The sequence below is a fragment of the Zea mays genome, chromosome 4 (genome assembly GCF_902167145.1).
Source record: "Zea mays cultivar B73 chromosome 4, Zm-B73-REFERENCE-NAM-5.0, whole genome shotgun sequence".
In the NCBI taxonomy this organism is placed as follows: Eukaryota; Viridiplantae; Streptophyta; class Magnoliopsida; order Poales; family Poaceae; genus Zea; species Zea mays.
In genome coordinates this window covers 108,990,439-109,012,040 of record NC_050099.1, presented here as the reverse complement: position 1 = coordinate 109,012,040, position 21,602 = coordinate 108,990,439, and the positions used below count along the sequence as shown (strand labels likewise).

General features: G+C 45.8%; 1 protein-coding gene across 3 annotated transcripts in view; it reads right to left on the bottom strand.

The window, feature by feature from the left end:
• Positions 1-10,968: 10,968 nt before the first annotated feature.
• LOC118471938 (DNA repair protein RAD5A) overlaps positions 10,969-21,602 on the bottom strand; it is a 42,738-nt gene continuing 32,104 nt past the window's right edge. The window contains exons 12-20 of one of the 3 annotated variants that reach the window (XR_004857791.1): positions 15,602-15,724; positions 15,304-15,403; positions 15,123-15,235; positions 14,690-14,958; positions 14,389-14,589; positions 14,082-14,175; positions 12,294-12,365; positions 11,592-11,690; positions 10,969-11,438 (exon numbers count right to left, since the gene is read on the bottom strand). Coding sequence is in view for 2 of the 3 variants with exons in the window: in XM_035967310.1 (XP_035823203.1) it covers positions 13,608-13,955; positions 14,082-14,175; positions 14,389-14,589; positions 14,686-14,958; positions 15,123-15,235; positions 15,304-15,403; positions 15,602-15,724 (1,252 nt within the window). In the remaining variant the exon portion in view is untranslated. Of the gene's footprint in view, positions 11,439-11,591; positions 11,691-12,293; positions 12,366-13,015; positions 13,956-14,081; positions 14,176-14,388; positions 14,590-14,685; positions 14,959-15,122; positions 15,236-15,303; positions 15,404-15,601; positions 15,725-21,602 lie in introns of those variants that run through there. The other 2 variants (XM_035967311.1, XM_035967310.1) reach the window with 2 other exon arrangements.

Here is a 21,602-nt window from a genome sequence, read left to right as displayed (position 1 = left end):
AATTTGAGCTCAAGGTGAAGAAGATAAGGAGCGACAACGGGTCCGAGTTCAAGAACCTTCAAGTGGAGGAGTACCTTGAGGAGGAAGTAATCAAGCACGAGTTCTCCGCTCCCTACACACCACAGCAAAACGGTGTGGTAGAGAGGAAGAATAGGACGCTCATCGACATGGCGAGGACGATGCTTGGAGAGTTCAAGACGCCCGAGCGGTTTTGGTCGGAAGCCGTGAACACGACTTGCCACGCCATAAACCGGGTCTACCTTCATCGCCTCCTCAAGAAGACTTCGTATGAGCTTCTAACCGGTAACAAACCCAATGTTTCATACTTTCGTGTATTTGGGAGTAAATGCTACATTCTAGTGAAGAAAGGTAGGAATTCTAAATTTGCTCCCAAAGCTGTAGAAGGGTTTTTGTTAGGTTATGACTCAAATACAAAGGCGTATAGAGTCTTCAACAAATCATCGGGTTTGGTTGAAGTCTCTAGCGACGTTGTATTTGATGAGACTAATGGCTCTCCAAGAGAGCAAGTTGATCCTAATGATGTAGATGAATATGATGTTCCAACGGACGCAATTCGCACCATGGCGATTGGAGATGTGCGACCACAGGAACACCAAGAGCAAGATCAACCTTCTTCCTCAACAATGGTGCAACCCCCAACTCAAGATGAGGAACAGGTTCATCAAGAAGAGGCGTGTGATCAAGGGGGAGCACGAGATGATCATGTTATGGAGGAAGAAGCACCTCAAGCCCCTCCAACCCAAGTCCGAGCGACGATTCAACAGAATCATCCCGTCGACCAAATTTTGGGTGATATTAGCAAGGGAGTAACTACTCGCTCAAGATTAGTTAATTTTTGTGAGCATTACTCTTTTGTCTCTTCTATTGAGCCTTTCAGGGTAGAAGAGGCCTTGCTAGATCCGGACTGGGTGTTGGCCATGCAGGAGGAACTCAACAATTTCAAGAGAAATGAAGTTTGGACACTGGTGCCACGTCCAAAGCAAAACGTTGTGGGAACCAAGTGGGTGTTCCGCAACAAACAGGACGAGCATGGGGTGGTGACAAGGAACAAGGCACAACTTTTTTGTGGCAAAAGGTTATGCCCAAGTCGCAGGTTTGGACTTTGAGGAGACTTTTGCTCCTGTGGCTAGGCTAGAGTCAATTCGCATATTGTTAGCCTATGCCGCTCACCATTCTTTCAGGTTGTTCCAAATGGATGTGAAGAGCGCTTTCCTCAACGGGCCAATCAAGGAGGAGGTGTACGTAGAGCAACCCCTGACTTTGAGGATGAACGGTACCCTGACCACGTGTGTAAGCTCCCTAAGGCGCTCTATGGACTTAAACAAGCCCCAAGAGCATGGTATGAATGCCTTAGAGACTCTTTAATTGCTAATGCTTTCAAGGTTGGGAAAGCCGATCCAACTTTATTCACTAAGACGTGTGATGGCGATTTATTTGTGTGCCAAATTTATGTCGGTGACATAATATTTGGTTCTACTAACCAAAAGTCTTGTGAAGAGTTTAGCAGGGTGATGACTCAAAAGTTTGAAATGTCGACGATGGGCGAGTTGAACTACTTCCTTGGGTTCCAAGTGAAGCAACTCAAGGACGGCACTTTCATCTCCCAAACAAAGTACACGCAAGACTTGATCAAGCGGTTTGGGATGAAGGACACCAAGCCCGCAAAGACTCCAATGGGAACTGACGGACACGTCGACCTCAACAAAGGAGGTAAGTCAGTTGATCAAAAAGCATACCAGTCTATGATAGGTTCCTTGCTTTACTTATGTGCTAGTAGACCAGATATTATGCTTAGTGTATGCATGTGTGCTAGATTTCAATCCGATCCAAGGGAGTGTCACTTAGTGGCCGTGAAGCGAATTCTTAGATATTTAGTCGCTACGCCTTGCTTCGGGATCTGGTATCCAAAGGGGTCTACCTTTGACTTAATTGGATATTTAGACTCTGATTATGTTGGATGTAAGGTTGATAGGAAGAGTACATCAGGGACATGCCAATTCTTAGGAAGGTCCCTGGTGTCTTGGAGTTCTAAGAAACAAACTTCCGTTGCCCTATCCACCGCTGAGGCCGAGTATGTTGCCGCAGGACAGTGTTGCGCGCAACTAATTTGGATGAGGCAAACCCTCCGGGACCTTGGCTACAATCTGAGCAAAGTCCCACTCCTATGTGATAATGAGAGTGCTATCCACATGGCGGATAATCCTGTTGAACACAGCCGCACTAAGCACATAGACATCCGGCATCACTTTTTGAGAGACCACCAGTAAAAGGGAGATATCGAAGTGTTTTATGTTAGCACAGAGAACCAGCTAGCCGATATCTTTACCAAGCCTCTAGATGAGAAGACCTTTTGCAGGCTGTGTAGTGAGCTAAATGTCTTAGATTCGCGGAACTTGGATTGATTTATAGCATACATGTGTTTTATGCCCTTGATCATGTCCCTTCTATGCATTTTGTTGTTTATTTATGGTGCTCAAGTTGTACAAGCACTCCCCGGACCTCACAAGTCCATTTGCAAGTGATGCACATATTTAGGGGGAGATGTGTTACAACTTGACCCTTTGAGACTAACCATATGTTTGAGCTTGCTTGATTTAGTCTCAAAGGTGGATTGAAAGGGAAAGGTGGACTTGGACCATGAAAGTCTTCCACTGCACTCCGATGAGAGGGTAACTTACTCTGAGTTCATCTCCATACTCTTATTGCCTTTTGCTCTTAATTGACAATTTTGGTGAGGCAATGAGGTTAAAAGGGCCAAGATTGATCCCGTTTTGGTGCTTGATGCCAAAGGGGGAGAAAATAAGGCCAAAGCAAGAAATGGATCAGCTACCACTTGAGAATTTTGAAAAATAATAGAGTTACAGTTTTTGTTTTGGCAAAATTCTCTTAATGTCTCTTATTGTCAAAAGTTGGTCTCTTGAGGGAGAATGTGTGATTATGGGGGAGTTTTTGAATCTTTGATCAATTTCTCTTGGAATACCTTTCTCTATGCCTCAACAAGTGAATTTGACTTAGAGATAAGAAAATTGAGTTTGATTTGCAAAAACAAACCAAGTGGTGGTAAAGAGTGATCCAAATATGCCAAATTTGAATCAAAACAAATTCTTGCTCTTATTTGCATTGATGTTGCACTTCTATATGTTGCTTTTTGTTGTGTTGGCATAAATCACCAAAAAGGGGGAGATTGAAGGGGAAATGTGCCCTTGGGCCATTCCTAAGTATTTTGGTGATTAAGTGTCCAACACAAATGGTCATGTGTTAAACTATACCAAATGGTGGACAAAGTGCAAATCAATACAAAGGTATAGTGCTAGAATCAGAGAAAAGACAAATGGAAAAGACTTGGCTCGAGCAGCCAAGTCTCTGCTCAGTCTGGGTGCACCGGACAGTCCGGTGGTGCACCGGACAGTGTCCGGTGCGCCAGGCTGGCGTCTGGTGAACTGCCTGCTCTCAAGTCTCAACGGCGGTGTACGGATATAAATCACCGGATTGTCCGGTGGTCAACCGAACTGTCCGGTGAGTCGGCTGCGGCAAAGTCGCCGCTCTCGGAATCAAGTCAACAGCGTACGGCTAAAATTCACCGGACTGTCCGATGGTGCACCGGACTGTCCGGTGAGCCAATGATCGGCCGCGCAATCCGCGCGTGACACGTGGTCGGGCCAACGGTCTGAAGGGGGCACCGGACTGTCCGGTGTGCACCGGACAGTGTCCGGTGCGCCAACGGCTCCAAATCGCCAACGGTCGGCTGCGCCAAAACAGGAAAGAAATCTACACCGGACAGTGTCCGGTGGTGCACCAGACTGTCCGGTGCACCAGTCGACAGAAGGCAAGATTTGCTTTCCTGGATTGCTCTCAACGGCTCCTAACTGCCTTGGGGCTATAAAAGGGACCCCTAGGCGCATGAAGGAGTACACCAAACATACTTTGAGCATTCTTGATCATTCACACTTTGTCTTTGCGCACTCGTTTGACATTCTTAGTGATTTGAGCTCCGTTCTAGTGAGAACTTTGTGATATTCATTTGAGCTCAAGTCTTGGCCGTGTGTGTGTGCGTATTGCTGTGGACTTGTGTGTGTTGCTCATCCCATCCTTACTTTCGTGTTCATTTGTGATCATCTTTTGTAAGGGCGAGAGACTCCAAGTTGTGGAGATTCCTCGCAAACGGGATATAGTGAAAGGAAGAGAAACACCGTGGTATTCAAGTGGATCTTTGGATCACTTGAGAGGGGTTGATTTCAACCCTCGTCCGTTGGGACGCCACAACGTGGATTAGGCAAGTGTTGAACTTGGCCAAACCACGGGATAAACCACTGTGCCTCTCTGTGTTGATATCTTTGTGGTTATTGTGTTTCGCGAGAACTCCTCTCTAGCCACTTGGCTTTATTGCTCTAACACTTAATCAAGTTTGTGGCTTTAAGTTTTAAGTTTTTATAGGATCACCTATTAACCCCCCCCCCTCTAGGTGCTCTCAAGATCCCTAATTAGTAAAGCAGCTACTCGACCTAGCATACTAGTATCCATCACAAAAGGATTCCTGAGATCATGCAACTAGGGTTTCAAACAACTCCTACACTTAAGTGCACAATACAAGCCTACAATCATTAAGTGCAGTAAAATAATATATAGAACTGGTTATGCATAAACCGGGGCTTGGCTTTAATTTAACACTTAGATAGTGTTTGCTGGGTGGCACTCGCTTTGGCGAGCATCCAGTGGTCATGTCCATCATTCTTCAGGTTGTCCACCAACTGCAACTTGTGGGTGGCACCACATCACTTGCACGATCATCCTCTCTCGGTCCTAAATGAGATGCAAGATACATATGTATGAATATAATGAAGGTAGCACAAGATATTCAAGACACGGTGGTGAACTAATCATTAATTAGTAAAACACTGTAACGACTATACGCAAGCGCTAGCTAGTTGTACGTTATCGGCGTTCATCATTAACACCATTAAAAAGACGACAACATTTTAGATACTTACGCAACACAAATACGACATCACAATCAACTAAAGAAAGAAACATATAAAACATGACACATATGTTATCTCAAGCCTAGCCATGGCAAGTCTACATTAATTAGGACCTAACCACACATTTTTAGCAAAAAGGGTGAACTAAACAATCAAATGTGCACTTGCAGATTTTTGGACAGCAACATAGCAGCTACTTGTTTTAATCATAACTTTTCAAAGATTCACCCAAAAATAGCAAACTAGGACTTTCTGGAAATCTTAAAAAGTGAACTACAACTTTGGTATTTTTACCTCTACAGGATTCAGCACTTAGCAAGGTCAAACAGTGCTAACACAACAGTTCTATCCAGATTTGGACAGATTCAGACTTACAAATTCAAAAATTCACAACTACAGATTCAGACATCCAAACAAATTGATCCTAGACATTCTGGAAAGGTAATAAAATTGTCTACATATCATTTATAAACATATCAAGGTGATTCAATATTTAACTAAGGATGAACATCACTAAAAGACTTTGCTGTCCAGAACTGGACAGATTCAGTCTTCATAATTGAAACCTTCATAACTTAAGCTTCAGACCACCAAAAAGAGTGATCTAAGACTTTTTGAAAAGCTTAGCAAAAGTACTATATAACTTTTGTAATCACCAAGAAGTGATTCCAGGTTTAACTAAATCAAACATTACAGTTTTCGAAATCTGTTCTGACAGTGGACAGAACACAGCAAGCAGTTTGTTAAATTCATAACTCTTAAACTACCAGGCCTGTGGTTATGAAATTTTAACACAAGCAAGATCAGAAAAGTGTCTACAACTTTATTATAACGACCATGAACAGATCGCAACATTAAATTGAGCAAACAATGCAGTTTCTGAAATCTGTACAGAATTTGGACAGATTCAGTTACTGAATTTGCAAAATTCATAACTCCTAAACTGTCAGACTTATGGCTGTCAAATTTTAACACTAGAAAGATAATAAAATTATCTACCACTTTTCTATAGCACATATCTACAGAAAACACAATTTAGTTCATCAAACATACAACACACCGAAAACAGTACGTGCAGCACAAAACAGCAATCAATACATTTCAGCTTCTATACAATTCAAGAATTGCCGCGTTCTAGAGACTTGAATTATTATAACACTTTGACATTTGTTAGAGTTAAAATAACCAAATGAGAACTAACAAGTGGACTTATTAATTTTTATCCGTGTCATTATGAGCACTAGAAGTACCATATTTAATTAACAACGCATTCTCCCCGATAATCGATATCGAAGTGTTGTTCACACAATAATTTGCATTTTAACTTAGACCTCACATGAGCACTAATACTTTTCATCCGCGACCATAACCATACGTATTTAGACTACAACAAGCAAATCATCGTGACCACGAGCTTAACTAAAGTCATCTAACAAGTTGGTTAACCAGTATAAAACTTAGCAAGTATTTTAGACTTCGCAACTCAAAAACATAGGTGGGAGCAGGTTAATTAGTTTTTCTTAACCGTTTTCTCAACTTAAATTGGACAACACACAAGTCACTTAAAACACCATATTTTAGGAGACCTCACATGTTGAGCATCAATTTATAACCTAAGTGACTCAACCTCTATCACGCTTGACAACTACCACATCACCCGATTTATCTATTTGGAACACCGCCTGCCTGGCGTACTACTAGTACCCCGCATTTTGACTCGACTTAAAAACATAGAGGAAGCGATGACTACTTCGGCATGTCACCACCTCACTACACAAGCCAAAATTATTATTATTTAACCACACGCCTAGATAAGCATGATTTCAATTCAACTTGCCCATATTTTAAATCTCGGCATAAGCTTGGCTATTGGCTAACGAAGTGACCATTTTCTAATTACCAACATACACCACCTTTCACCATTTGTGGATACTTGCACGACACACGGCTATTGTAATACATCACAAGTACATACAACCCCATCAGTAAAGCACCAGCACATTTCCAAAAATTCCCTGAGACTACGACGACAAGGCATCGATCCGCCATACAACAAAAATCATGACGAAGACGATAGGTGCTATCAACTAATCGTTTAAAAATATTAGACTTACTTCTCGCTTTGCCACTACAACACCCTTTAGTCATATGAACATCGGAAGCATCCTTCACACGGTTATACGACAGCAATCTAACGTTGTGTTACACCAGACATACATCTTCCTTCGTTGCGAGTATAACCATATTACGGCATATACCCGCACACTTCAAACAAATATCTTATGCCACCATCACTATGATACACCACGGCACACACACGCATACGTGTCCCCACTGCATTCTCATGACCAATTTTCGCACAATTATTTATGACAATGTTTATCGACTAGACAAGTGAAACACTAACCGATCATTCGCACATCTCATCTTTAAAACACGAATCACAAGTCACATAATTTATATTTTCGATCCACTCTATCCTACACCACGGTTAATACATAACATATCTTTAACATAGGCTAACATCTTAGCCGACTGCGGAAATTTCCAAGCATTCTTTACGCTTTATTAAATTTACCACAACTAACACACTAATTTACGACGAAGTGCTTTAGCAAATAATTAATACATCCGCGAACCAATCTCTACGACGCACAAAAGAACTATCGCAGCCACATATATATCTAATCCAACAACAAAATAACACATCGGCTCACCATATCAAATCTCCATCGTGGTTGCTGCACATGTGGCGTGAAGACGAACGCGTCGTCGCGCATGGAAGACCAAAGCAAAGCCGGAGGGCGTGGCTTGCTGCGGCGATTCGTCGAGCACTCAACGCGCGAGGCGAGGGAGCATGTTGCTGCGGCGTGCAGCTTGCTGCGCAGGTCGGCGGTGGAGCTCGCTACTGGAATTTTCTGGGCGCCCTGGACAGTGAGATGGGCGGCCAGGGAGGAAGGGGCTCGGCCATGGGCGACGGCGACTCGCTGCGGGTGCTGTTGGGTGGGGAAGACGGAGCAGCGGCGCTGCGCAGGGATGCTGCTGGGCGCCGGACAGAGGTAGAAGAAATGGGGCTTGTGCTCGCGCGCAGGGAATACTCGGCGCCGTGGCTGCTGGCCGGAGCTGGAGCTCGGCAGCAACAGAGGGGCGGCTGGCCATGGAGGAGAAGAGGAGGAGACGCCATGGGCAGCAGGGGGAGAGCATCAGCTAGGAGCTTTTCTGCGCCATGAACAGGGAGGCAACGCCAGGGAAGATCTCACGAGCACCCACCACCAGAGTTGAGGGGGAAGAAGGGCGCTGGGAGGTGGGGTGCGCGCCCTTGGAGCAGGGGAGCAGGGAGCTCGGCAATGGCGCCCATGGCAACAGCGGCTACCAAGGCCGGCCGTCTGAAATGGGGAGGCGAGCGCCTAGGGCAGGGGCTGGGCGGCCGTGGAAGGGAGGGAGCTCGCCCGCGCCGTGGAGGAGAGCTCGGCGGCATGGGTGCCTGGAGGAAAGAGCTCGCCGCAGGGAAGGCTGGCAGCCATGGAGCTCCTGCGCGCTGGCTGCTATTGTCGTGGAGCAGGGAGGAAGAAGGCTGCTGGCGGCTGAAGGAAATGGAGGGGTGGGAGTGCAAAATTGCCCAAGTGCAAGGGGAGAGGGTCCGTATTTATAGAGAAGCCCTAGGGTTAGGGTTTCTTTAGTGGGCTGGGCTAGGCTGGAATGGGCTTGGCCCAAAATCCCAATTCGGGTCGCGCTAAATTTATTTTCCGGAATAAAAATGTTCCTGCGAAATTTGTTTCTACAGAGAATAGAGCGAATTAGAGTTTCGACGAACGGACGACTGAGCGATTAATTCGGCCGAGAGTTTGATTTGAATTCGCTCGGAAATAATTCCCTACGCGTGATTCCAAAATAAATCGTCCTAAGATTTGATTGGCTTTGGATTTTTAGTCGGAGAACGCGAATCGTGATATTTTAAAATTGCTGTCGATACGGTGTTTTGAGTTCGGTTCGGACATGAGATATTTGGCCGAGTCGAATAAAATTGATTAGAGGACGACATACTGAGTATTCCGTCTGAGAGTACGGACTCGGATTAAAATAGTCGGACATCGATCAAGGTTCGAGGAATTAGACTCGGGCTCAGATCAAATAACAGTCGTCGAGAGTTTGATTAAATGAGCTTCAGATGAGATTTATAATTCGAGATGGATTATCAAGTTCGTATTCGTGCCGAGAATTAAAGGTTTTAACAGGCTCCAAAATTGGCCTTCTGTGAGATTGAATAATTACGACTTCGGTGAGCTTCCAAGGATAATCCTGGTAAACAGAGATAGACATGATCGAGAAACAGAAATTTTCACTGAGCATACGAGATTAGGATAAATCTCCCGACATAACACGAAACTGACACCTGGGGTGTCGCAGTTTAGATCTGGCGCACGGGGGTTGACGACTCGGTGGCTGGCGCCTCTCCCGTCCGCGGCGGTAGGGTCGCCAGAGACAGAGCAGATGCGGCTTCGGAGGGATCTAGGGTCGCTGGGGTTGGCCGGAACTGGCAAGGAGGGCCCGAAGAACCCACTTGCGGGGCTCCGACCGCGAGAACGGGACTGAGGACGAGATAACGGCGAAGGGGGCGCTCCGGGCGGGTCGAGGTAACTCCAGCGAGGAATCCCGACCATAGGGAGGGGCAATCGGGCGCGCTAAAGCTCGGACTAGCTCCGACGAGGGAAGGGGAAAGCTATGGACCACAATAGGGGCTCGGGACAGGGCCAATTCGGCCAAACGCCACGCGGCGAACTGGCGCGACCGAGCTTCAGCAAGGGCAAATTAACCACGGTAGGGCAAAATTAAGGCAAACAGAGCATGGGAGCGAGTTCCTCACCTCGGAACAGCACTCGGGGAGGCTTGGCGCGGCTCCTGGTGGACTGGATAGTCGGCACGGCGGGCGCTGGTCACCGGTGAGCTCTAGTGGCGACGACAGAGCGCGAGAGAGGGTGAGCGTGGACAAAATGAGGAAGGGGAGAGAGAGAGAGAGAGGGGCTCAAAAAGGAGCTAGGGCGCATGGGCAGGGACATGGCCGAACTTCTCAGCATGTATGCGTGCGCGCGTCAGCAGCGGTTCATGGGGAAGGCGAAGCTGACGAAGGGCCCACTGCACAGCGAGAGAGAGAGGGCGCGGAGTGAACGAGCAAAGGTGTTGACCAGGCGGGCCCGCAGGACAGAGAGAGAATGGGACACGCGCGAGGAAAACCGACGCTGACAGATCAGCCCCACCGAGCAGAGGGAGAGAGGGAGCGAGTACACGCGGGGCGGGGCTGGCGCTGATAGGCGGGGGCCACCTATCAAGGAGGGGGCGAGCGCGCCGGACTAGGCCGAACTGGGCTGAAATGGTTTTTCCTTTTTCTTCTAAATTTCTAATTTCTTTTCTTTTTATTTTCTCTATGGAATTCAAATCAAATCAAACCATAATTCATAAATAAAGTTTAAGCTCAGTTTGGCCCAGTTTCAAATATTTCAAACATGTGCATCAACCAAAAATAAAGATTAAGCTCAGCATGATGCAAATATTCATATCTCCACTAGTTTTAATATTCTAAAGAAAATAATATATCTCTCACATAATTAACCTAAAATCCTATTAAAGAGAATATAAAAGAAAAACTATAGAGGTGAGAAAAGGAATAACACCTGAATTTGATAGGTATTAGAGAAGAAATTTACCTCAAATTCAATGTGTTACAACGCTCGTCATGCACCTGCACTTATTCTCTCCACAGACATGGCTGTTCTGTAATCAACCAGGCTTGGAGGGGAAAAGCTCATGGAGCTTATAGCCTGTATCTCCTATTTCATTCTCTATCCTGTAAACAATACATTTTTTACAATATAAAATAGTGTTTTGCACGACCATATACACAATCTGGCCACATCCTTACAACGCAAACGACACATGTCTCACGATTCATGAATTATACACACATTTATACTTGACCACCTTACCAAATTTATTTATTGTTAAATTAATGATCGAGCAGGTAGCTGCCTTCGTATTACTGCAAATGTTCAGTTTATCTACTTATACAAAACCCAAACAGAAATATTCAATTTTGAGATGATGCTTTCGATTTTCACTCAATGAAGCGTCTTGGACTCTTGTCAGCCATTAACCATTCATGATGTACAAATCGTGCGCACAACAGCAGCTAAACGCCAAGATATTTGGGCGTGCAATTTCCTACCCTCGTCTTACCTTCCAACATTCTGGCTACCAGCCATCTTGTTTTAGCCATGCCGAATTGCCGACCATCCGATGCACAACAGCCCTTTTGTAGTCTCAGGAGAAAAGCATCTTCAGTTCTTCTATACGTGCAGTGCGGACTTCTTGGTCAGTCAAAGCTCCAGAAATCATTCGCTGCTTTCGAGCCTGCACAGCCTCCATTCGTTCTTCGACAGTGCCCTGGACGGCCATATTATATCATGACCAATACAAAAAAAAAATAACAAGAGAATCGGGGCATCAGAATGTCGAAGGGTCTGCCTCGTATATTCTTCTGATAATGGCCCCAGCAAAATCTGGATTATGATGAGATTTGATGCAAAAAAAAGATACCTTCACGATGAATCTTCTGATAGAAACAGTCTTCGTTTGACCAATTCGATGGATGCGCATGACAGCTTGTTCTTCCACAGCAGGATTCCACCAAGGGTCCTTCGGCAAACATCTCATAAGACACTCACAAACAAGTGGAAGGCAGCTAAAAGATAATGGCTAGCATAAAAAAGAAGCTAACAGTACACTATATTACTGTTACAGTACCACAGGCAGGTGTGAGCATTGCAGCTTCACCACCATGCTACAAATATGCAGCAGAAGCATGTACTTGGTGAGTTGGTTCAATGTATGCGTAGCATTGCCACCACCCCAGCACATTGCTATATATTATGTTGTTCAGAATTGATAAAACAAAAGAATGAATGGATCAATGAATTCCATCTTTAGTAACTCTGGTAATATAAAATATTAAACGTAAAGGTTCAAGGATGTGAACAACCAAAAGAGGGAGCACAATGTCAAAGATATTATAACTTAAAAGGGAACGTATCAGGTGCAAACCAACACCAGTGTGGAGGTGGAAGGACCTTTTTAAAAATAATATATTTCAAATCAACCCTTCCACCTCCCCATGGACATTTTAAAAAGGTCCTCTCACCTCCATTCTTGTGTTGGTTTGCATGGTTTGCACCAATAGGTTGATTTGCACATAAGTTTTTTTTGTTTGGAAACGCAGCAAAGAAGTTCAATGGGGCATACCATGACAAATGCATTAGAAGCGGCAGTAAGATTGATTCCAACACCTCCAGCCTTCAGAGACATAAGCAGAACCTGCATAGGTCAAGTGCAATGAAAGTCCTAACATTTTCAACAGATCAGATCTCGCAAACTATGGTAAAACTAATCGGCGGAACTGCTCTGCGTGACATCCTCCCCCGCGTCGCTCCCGCAGGTGGCTCGGGGGTGCCCTCGCTGCGCCGCCGCCAGGCCATCTCCCTCCTCCCCCCTCTGCCTCGCCGTCGCCCGAGCTGGGGGCCGGAAGCCCGGCACCAGCAAGGAGGGTAGCGGCAGGGCATCTCGGTCGGGAGGCGGCCGTGCCATGCGGGAGGTGGCGGCGCTCTTCCCCGACAGCCCTAGGAGCTCCTTCGACACTTCGTCGGCCGAATCCACGGCCCCTTGTGGCGGATCCGGTGCCCCCTCGGAAGGGTGTTGTGCGGTGCATCGGCGAGCAACTGCGGCAAGCTTCATGGCAACGACGGTTACAGCTAGGGGGTGCGGAGGTCCGCCGTCCATGGCGGGCGTGCAGGACGCGGTGGTGCACCTCTCGTGACGCTGGCAGGCGGTCGGGATGAGGAGCACGTGCGGATCTGTGGGTCGGTGCCTTTTGGCCTTTTGGGGACGGCGGAGGTCTGCTGGCCTTTGCGGCCGGCACGGCGGCAGCTGTGGCTGGTGTGGTGACGACGGCGACGGGCTGCGTCGCGACGGCAGTGGCTGGGCGCCACCGTCTCTGGCCGTTCTTAGCTGTGGCGGCCGGAGAGGTTGGACCTAGGGGTGTGGTGCGTGCGAGTGACAGTTGCGGAGGTGATGCTCTCAACGCGGTTTCAGTGGCAACACGTGTGGCGCACACGACAAGGTGTTCCTGTTTCCGTGTGCCCAGCCGCAGGGGACGTCAGCCGACGTAGCTCTGCGGCTGCTGCGGTAGTCGGCGCATCGGTGCCCCTCTGGAGGGTTTTGCGCGGAAGCCAGGGCGATGGCGACAGCGGTGGCTACATGCTTTGGCCTAGGGTCCTAGCCTTTCAAGTGATGGAGGGCATCTTGAGCGAAAGTCTCGGCGATGGTGACGCCCGTGGGCACCACTTCCCCCTGTTGAGGACGTCGCATTGCTCTGTCTTTCATGGGCGAAAGCCTTGTCCATCTTGGACATGTGACGGTGTCGTCCTGGACGTCAATCCTTTCCTAAAGGCGTCACGTTTGCCTTCGTCTCGGCCTCGGCGTTGCCTTCGGTTGATGCTTTCGCTTCCCAGCGTCTCGTTTGTGGGTGGAGGTGGGGTTTACAACGTGAAATCGAGGCTGTCACGTTAGGGGAAGTGGCTCGGCAACGATGACATGAGGCGAAACCCCTTCCTCTGGTCTGAATTGTTTTGGAGGTCGGGCAAAAACCGGAGGTGGGTGTTGGATCAAGATCGCTGGTGAAGAATCGTTGTTGCCTAGAGTGTGGGTGTGTTGAGGCATGGCAACGATGGCGCATCTCAGTCCTCCTTCTGAGCCAGGTTTAAGGTGTAGGTGTCGTCGTGTTCTTTTGGCTGTGTGCGGCCCGTCTAGCGAAGTCGGAGTTGCTCGTACCTTGTATTGAGCTCGGCAACGATGACTCTGGATATGCTTTGTGTGTGGGGTTGCCGCTGCTTGTGTTGTTTGGGCTCCCTGTGTAGGTTTCGAACCCGGTTTTCCTTAAAACTGGGTCAATTCTAATCTTCTTAATGGAAAGGCAGAGTGCCATTACGTTCAAAAAAGAAAGAAAAGAGTCATTCCAAGAAACAGAAGAAATACCAAAATGCCTTTGTCCTCTGAGAACTCCTTTATAACTTTCTCCCTTTGCTGAAGATTCAACGTCCCATCCAGCCTAGCAAATGAGAAATTATTCCTGCCATGCAAAAACTCGAAAAGTAGTTGGTAAGATCAGCTTCGCCCAGACAACGAAAGAACAGCTGCCAAAAAAGTAAACATGTAAACCAGAATATCTAGTATCATGGGGCAGGAGGTTCTTGGCAGAAACTATATCTATTTTAGATCTTAAAGGCGGCAGCATAAAAAAACAAAATACGCAAGCAATTCAAATAAACTGAACACCAGTTACCTAGAAAGTGGAATTTGCAACAGATCTAAAAAAGCAGTCCACTGGCTAAACACGATACTCTTGGCGCCTGAACTGCGAAGAGCTTCCAACTCCTGCAGGAGAGCAGATATCTTGGAAGATTCAACCCAATTTTTTTCGACATCGATTTGAAAGCGGTTATCAGTAGGAGCAGTTATAAGGTCCTGCTTGCTCATTGACATTCTGCAATAATATAATCAAAGTGAAGGACATGACAAGTTGACATGGAAGAATACTTTAAGAAAACAAAGAGAGACAGAAGATTGAAACATAAAATACCTACAGACAGGACAAAGGCCTGCTGTCGCACTCCGCCAACTAGATAAGAGACACTCTCGGCATAAACGATGAGCACAGGGAGTTAATACTGCATCCTCAAAGGCTTCAAGACAAATAGGGCACTCCCCTTCATCCTTTTGCAATTCTTGGACAACCTGTTCGATATAAGCTCTAGAGGGGATGCAAGAATCACCATTAACAGCACCATTACCACCACGCAGAAAACGCTTTGCAAGCTTGTTTAGGTCTGCATACTCTTTTGTATCCCCACGACTGGCAACCAAAAAAAACTCCATCATCAATAGGTAATTGACAACAAAAGACCATAAATATCGATGTTCAGTTTTAAAAGATATTGCTATTCATGTAAGATACAAATCCAAATTTCAAGTACCATAACAGGCTACTGTTATGGATAGCATTGCATGGCAACAAACCTCATAACAAGGAATGGATGATCACAGCATTGCCTTAGGCGCAAAAGTAACTCCAAAATTGAAGCATAGTTGTGCAGAACCCTTCCTTGCTCAACAAATTGATCAAATTTTACCTATAATCAACACAAGGCAATTAATTTGTTTCCCTGAAAGAATACGCTTATCAGTAGAAGCGCATTACCTTAGATCTTCGAAATAGAGCTTCATAGAAATCCTTCTCAGCCTCAGATAAAACACAGTATTTTACTTCAATGTTTGCAGGGGGTAAATTAAGGATTGGCCTGCATAAAAGCGTGCATGTGTTATGTGCCAAAAAATGTTGATTTGAAAAGGAGAGTGGTTTAATAGAGTGCAGGCTTTTCGAATAAAATGTACACCACCTGGTTGTATTCCTTTTGAGCAATTTAATTAAGCACCTATATAGTCCACAAAAAGAAGGGGACAAAGACAAAATGCATCATAACCAAAGCTAAACATACCTGCCCTCCTTGTCTGTGCAATTTTTAGTCCTTCTCAGCATTATTGGCTTCAAAATGGACTGCAGTAGCTTTAAGCCCCTTTCATCACCTTCTTCATATGGTTTCTGTACAAGTTTATTCCACCTAAACACAAGGTGAAAAACAAAAGTTATAGAATACAATAGTAATATTCAATTAGATTGCACAAATAATACAGTCAGCATAACAAATTAACATACTTCACCGTTAATAAAAAACAAATTAACATACTTGATGTGAATGGAATAGAAGAGTAGGATTTTCGGACCATAAGCTTGGTCCACTCCTTTGCTAAGCTCATTACTAAACTTTTGGCAAATAGGCTGGCTGACCTTGATAATATGGTGTCTCAGAATCAAAGTGCATTTATTAAAGGCAGATCCATCCTAGACAACTTTTTGCTTGTGCGACAGACAACCAAAATGCTTCACCAGAAAAAATGTGCAAGGATCCTCCTTAAGTTGGATATCACCAAAGCTTTTGACTCTGTCTCGTGGCCCTTCCTCCTAGAGGTCTTGGGCAAATTTGGTACGATATTGTTAGCATTCTTCTTGCTTCAGCCTTTTCTCAAGTAATGCTTAATGGTAAACCAGGCCGTAAAATTCTTCATAGAAGAGGTCTTCGGCAAGGGGACCCTCTCTCCCCAATGCTATTCATCCAAGGTTATGGATGTATTGGGCTACTTAATTAAGAAGGCTGCTGATGTTGGATTGTTGGAGCCTCTAACGGAAAATTCAGTTCATAACCATATTTCTCTTTATGCTGATGATGTGATCTTCCTCCACCCGGTGGCACTTGATTTAGAAATCACCATGGACAATTCTCAGGATTTTTGGTGAGGCATGTGGGCTCAAAACAAATATGGCAAAGAGCAGTGTTTTCCCCATCCACTGTGCTGTTGAAAATCTTGATACCATATGTAATCTGCTGCCATGCGTTGTTGCCAACTTCCCTTGCAAATATTTGGGGTGCCTCTATCCTTAAAAAAGCTTGGCAAACAGCACCTCCAACCATTCATTGATAAAATTGCAAATCGTCTTCCCTGCTGGAAAGCCGATCTGTTGACTAGAGCTGGAAGATTGATTCTTGTCCAGACTGTCTTGTCTTCAATGTCTATTTACTTAATGATGGCCATGAACCTTCCTTCTTGGGTTATCAAAGCAATTGACAAAATCAGAAGAAATTTCCTGTGGAGAGGAAGAAAAGAAGCTATGGGAGGACATTGTTTGGTAGCTTGGAACAAGGTTACTAGACCAAAATAATTTGGAGGATTAGGTATCTTAAACCTACATTTGATGAGTTGGGCTCTTAGATTGCGCCGGCTCTGGCTGAAAAAAAAAACTAATATTGGCAGGCTTTGGGCATCCTTTAAAATAAATACTCATCCTTCGGTTAAGGCCTTCTCAGCAGCGGTTTCTTCGGTGGTGGGCAACAGTAAAAACACCTTGTTTTGGACAGATAAATGGATCGATGGCCAGAGTCTAAGTCAGTTGGCCCCTCATTTGGTCAAGTTGGTCTCTTCTAGGGCTAAAATGAGGAGTGTCCACGATGCCCTCAATTCAAGGAACTGGGTGCATGACATCAGAGGAGCTATCACTGTAAATGTTTTGTCTAATTTCCTTAATGTTTGGGACCTCACTGCAGACTGGGCCTTAGACCCGGATCAAGAGGATAAGCATAATTGGCTGCTTTCAAGCTCAGGTTCTTACTCTGCCAAATCGGCATATGTCGGTTTCTTTCTTGGAGCAACAACTTTTAAACCTTGGGAAAGGATTTGGAAAACTTGGTCTCCTAGTAAATGCAAGTTCTTCATGTGGCTTGTGGCTCACGGTCGCTACTAGACAGCAGACCGCCTAGCAAAGAAAGAACTGCCTCACCCTCAGTTTTTTACACTGTGTGATCAAGAGGAAGAGATGCTAAACCATTTGTTAATCTCCTGTGTTTTCTCATGGGAAGTCTGGTTTCAGATTATGAAATATGTTGGGTTGCAGCACCTTGCTCCTAACCTTGAGAGCTCTTCCTTTGAGGATTGGTAGGAAGGAGTTGTCGTAGCTCCTGCTGATCCAGCATACAAGGGGCTGCACAAGGGCTTGAATTCTTTGATCACACTTGGTGCTTGGGCCATCTGGAATCATCGCAACTGTTGTGTATTTAATGGTGTGCAGCCTAGTTCTAGCATGGTCATCAATTGGGTCAAGGAGGAGTCTCATCTCTGGTGTAGGGCTGGAGCCAGTGATTTATCTAGCATCCTTATGCTCCAGTGAACCAGTCGGTAATCTTTATTTTGAGTCTCCATGGTCACGGGTCTAGATGTCTTTTGTTGTTAATCTTCTTCCTATAATCTAGTGTATGTGGGTTTGTGTGGGGTTGTACGAGGTTTCTTTTTGCCTCACCTATTCTTCTTAATATAATGATACGCAACTCTCCTGTGTTTTCGAAAAAAAATCACCAGTGGTCCTTGAACTTGTCCCACATTATCATCCAAGTCTCGGCACTCTCAAAATGCATTTTTAGCACTCTAAACTTGCTAGCTGACCACATTAGGTCCATATCATCAGAACTTGACTAAACCACCTGTGTGGCATGCTGACTTTGCAATGAATTGACCTTTCAGCGGCGGTCCTTTTACTGCATTCTCATCTAGGTCCCGGTAATCTCAAAATGCACTTTTGGCATCCTAAACTCGCTAATAGCGCCACATGAAATCCAATTCATGTGTTAAATTGCCCACGTGGCATGTTGACCATGCAACGGCATGGTCATGACATGTGAGGTTGGTGTGTCACTCTCATATCCTTTATTATCCTCTCTTCCCCAGCAACTATGGCTCCTGGCCACACTGAGATTTGGCATTGTTGAGGTATGCCTGAACCAGTGATGATGGTCTATACTCTTTCATAGTATGCCTGGTCAGCTCACTGAAGGGAAGAAGGCTAGATAGAGACGAGGATAAGGGAGATGGAGATGACGGTGAGCACCAGATGTCAGACCTACATCATCGTATGATCAGCATGCCATAAAGGGTTTAATGAAAGTTCTAAGGACTTAGACGTCATGTGGTACAATTAGCAACAAATTTAGGGTGGCAAAAAATGTATTTGAGTGTGCCGGAACTGAAATGAGAACGCAGGACAATGCATTTTGAGAGTACCAGGACCTAAATGAAAATGCAGGACAAGACTGCTAATGAAATTTTCCCGTTGGCGTCATCGCATATTCAAAACAAAACCCAACCCCTGGGGTAAGACCTCCCCCAAGGCATTGACAGAAAGGTAGAAGATTCTCTTCCGTAGGGTCCTGGCCTGGCTATTCAGACAGTGCCACTAACGGCGAGGACACACCTGTCAGTCGCATCACTTTGCAACCATAAGTGGACCACGTATTTCACTGAAAATAGCACAATGAGGGGCCTTTTTTTGGTGAGAACGGGGAGTTGAACTCCTGACCTGTAGGTTGAACTTTTGCTACCGTGTGCCTAGCGCACGTACTTACATAGACACACAGTCAGCATGCTTAGTTGCACTCATGTTTGTGCAATTAGCAAGCTTGGATGTCAAAAATGCATTTTGAGAGTACCGGGACCTAGATGAGAACACCGACAACTTCAAGGAGCGCTAACAAAATTTACTCAAAATAGTATAAGATTGGCAGGAAAAAAGTAAATAGTATTTTGATATTTATTGTGTTCAAGAAAAACAATGTGGTTTGCATCTTGCAGCAATATCATCCTTGTAACTAACAGAAAAGTTTGTCAAGCCTCATCAAACAAAAGTTTGTCAAGCCAGATCCTTCTTTTCTGTTGTTCTTATCACTGAGATTGGCAATGGTGCCAATACTTTATTCTGGACAGATAAATGGATAAATGGAAGGAAGGTTTCTGATGCTCCAAGGCATACAGTATAATACGAAAAAAATAGCTGCCAGAAGAACTGTGCAGGAAGCCTTATTGAATAGAAGATGGATTGCAGATATTAGGCGAGCATTGACCATGGGAGCTCTAATAGATTATTTATACCTATGGAATTCTATCTCTGGTATGGTGCTGCAGCCTAACATTGAGGACAAGCACATCTTTACTATTGCTCGTTATGGCCAATACTCTGCAAGATCTGCTTATAATGGCCTCTTTGTTGGCTCAAGCTCCTTTGATCATCATAAAAAGGTTTGGAAATCTTGGGCCCCACGGCCCCACCTAAGTGTAGGTTCTTTTTTTTGCTATGGTCAGGTGCTTGACTGCTGACAAACTAGCAAATTGAGGCATGAATCATCTAGCTAGATGCCCTCGATGTGACCAAGAACCTGAAACCATCAATCATCTGCTGGTCTCCTGTGTTTTTTTTTGAACGAAAACGGCAGGAGCTCTGCCCATCATTTAAGGGGAAAGAGTTTAGAGAGTAAAACAACGGTCTGAGACCGGACAAGCCACACCCGAGCACACCCAAAGGGAGGCTAAGCCCCACACCCTAAATCCTCCAGGCTAGCAGGAAGCAGCAATATGAAAATTACATGGGAAGCAAAGCCCGCCTAAATTGTGAAACATCTTTAATTCTTAAGGCGACTTGGACCGGGGGAAGTGATACACCCAGCCCAGGTGGGGTTGGCCGAGGCCCAACAAATTAGGGTTGCCCGGAGCCCAACAGTTCATCAAGCACACCCAACTCAGGGAAAGGCCCAATCACCCCAAAAGACTAGTCCAATGGGGGAAGGGTGGCTCTCCCTTTTAAAGTGGCTTCCCCCTCCCAAGTTAAGCGAGGTGGGATAATTCTAAGGCTCACACGGTCGCCGTCCGACTACAATTGGGCCAACTGAGCCAATTGCGTCTTTGCCAACGGGTAATAGTGGAGGATGTCCTCATCATTCCCACCTTCTTAAAATGGTCCCTAGCTCTGATACCAGATGATACACCCAGCCCAGGTGGGGTTGGCCGAGGCCCAACAAATTAGGGTTGCCCGGAGCCCAACAGTTCATCAAGCACACCCAACTCAGGGAAAGGCCCAATCACCCCAAAAGACTAGTCCAATGGGGGAAGGGTGGCTCTCCCTTTTAAAGTGGCTTCCCCCTCCCAAGTTAAGCGAGGTGGGATAATTCTAAGGCTCACACGGTCGCCGTCCGACTACAATTGGGCCAACTGAGCCAATTGCGTCTTTGCCAACGGGTAATAGTGGAGGATGTCCTCATCAGGAAGGGCGACGCTTTCGAAAATCCTGCGATTCCTCTCCTTCCAGAGGTTCCACATTGTGTAAATCACGATTCCATTGAAAGCGCGTTTCTGATGTTTTGGTAGTGGGGGAGTCGCAACTTCCCACCACTCCCGAATGTTGGTGGCGGAAGCAAGGTCAGACTGGGCAGGGAGGATTACACCTTCCCAAGCCAGGATTTGTCTTCACACCGCACGGGCGAAAGGACAATGTAGACACAGGTGAATACCAGTCTCAAGGGTTCCGTTGCAGAAGGCACAAGACGGCTGATGAGGCCACCCACGAGTGGCGAGATTGTTGGCCGTGAGTAGTTTTTCCTGCAGGAGAATCCAAGCAAAAATTTTGCATTTTGGTTCTGCGCGTGCCTTCCAGACAAGGTTAGCATTAAGGTGACTGTACGAGCCAATGAATTGTGCTCTGTAGGCCAATTTAACTGAGAAGATACCATCAGGAGACCGATTCCAGGCAATGGTATCCGGTGAGTCAAGTTGCAGCTGGAAATCCCAGAGTCTAGTCCAAAGAGAGACAAACTCCTCAATCTGAACACTGGAAGTGATCCTACTTCTTAGTGTTTTGATCCAATGTTGTCCGCTAAGTTCGTGGGCAACCGAATTGTTCTTTCTCGGGATTAGGTCGAAGAGGTGCGGGGCTATATTCCTTGGAGCCATGCTATCGAGCCAACTATCGTGCCAGAACCTGGCCGTCTTACCGTCCCCAATTGTGACAGTAGTGGAGGCGCTAAAGAGCAATCTGTCAACCCGGTTACAAGGCGCTTCGAAACCTTT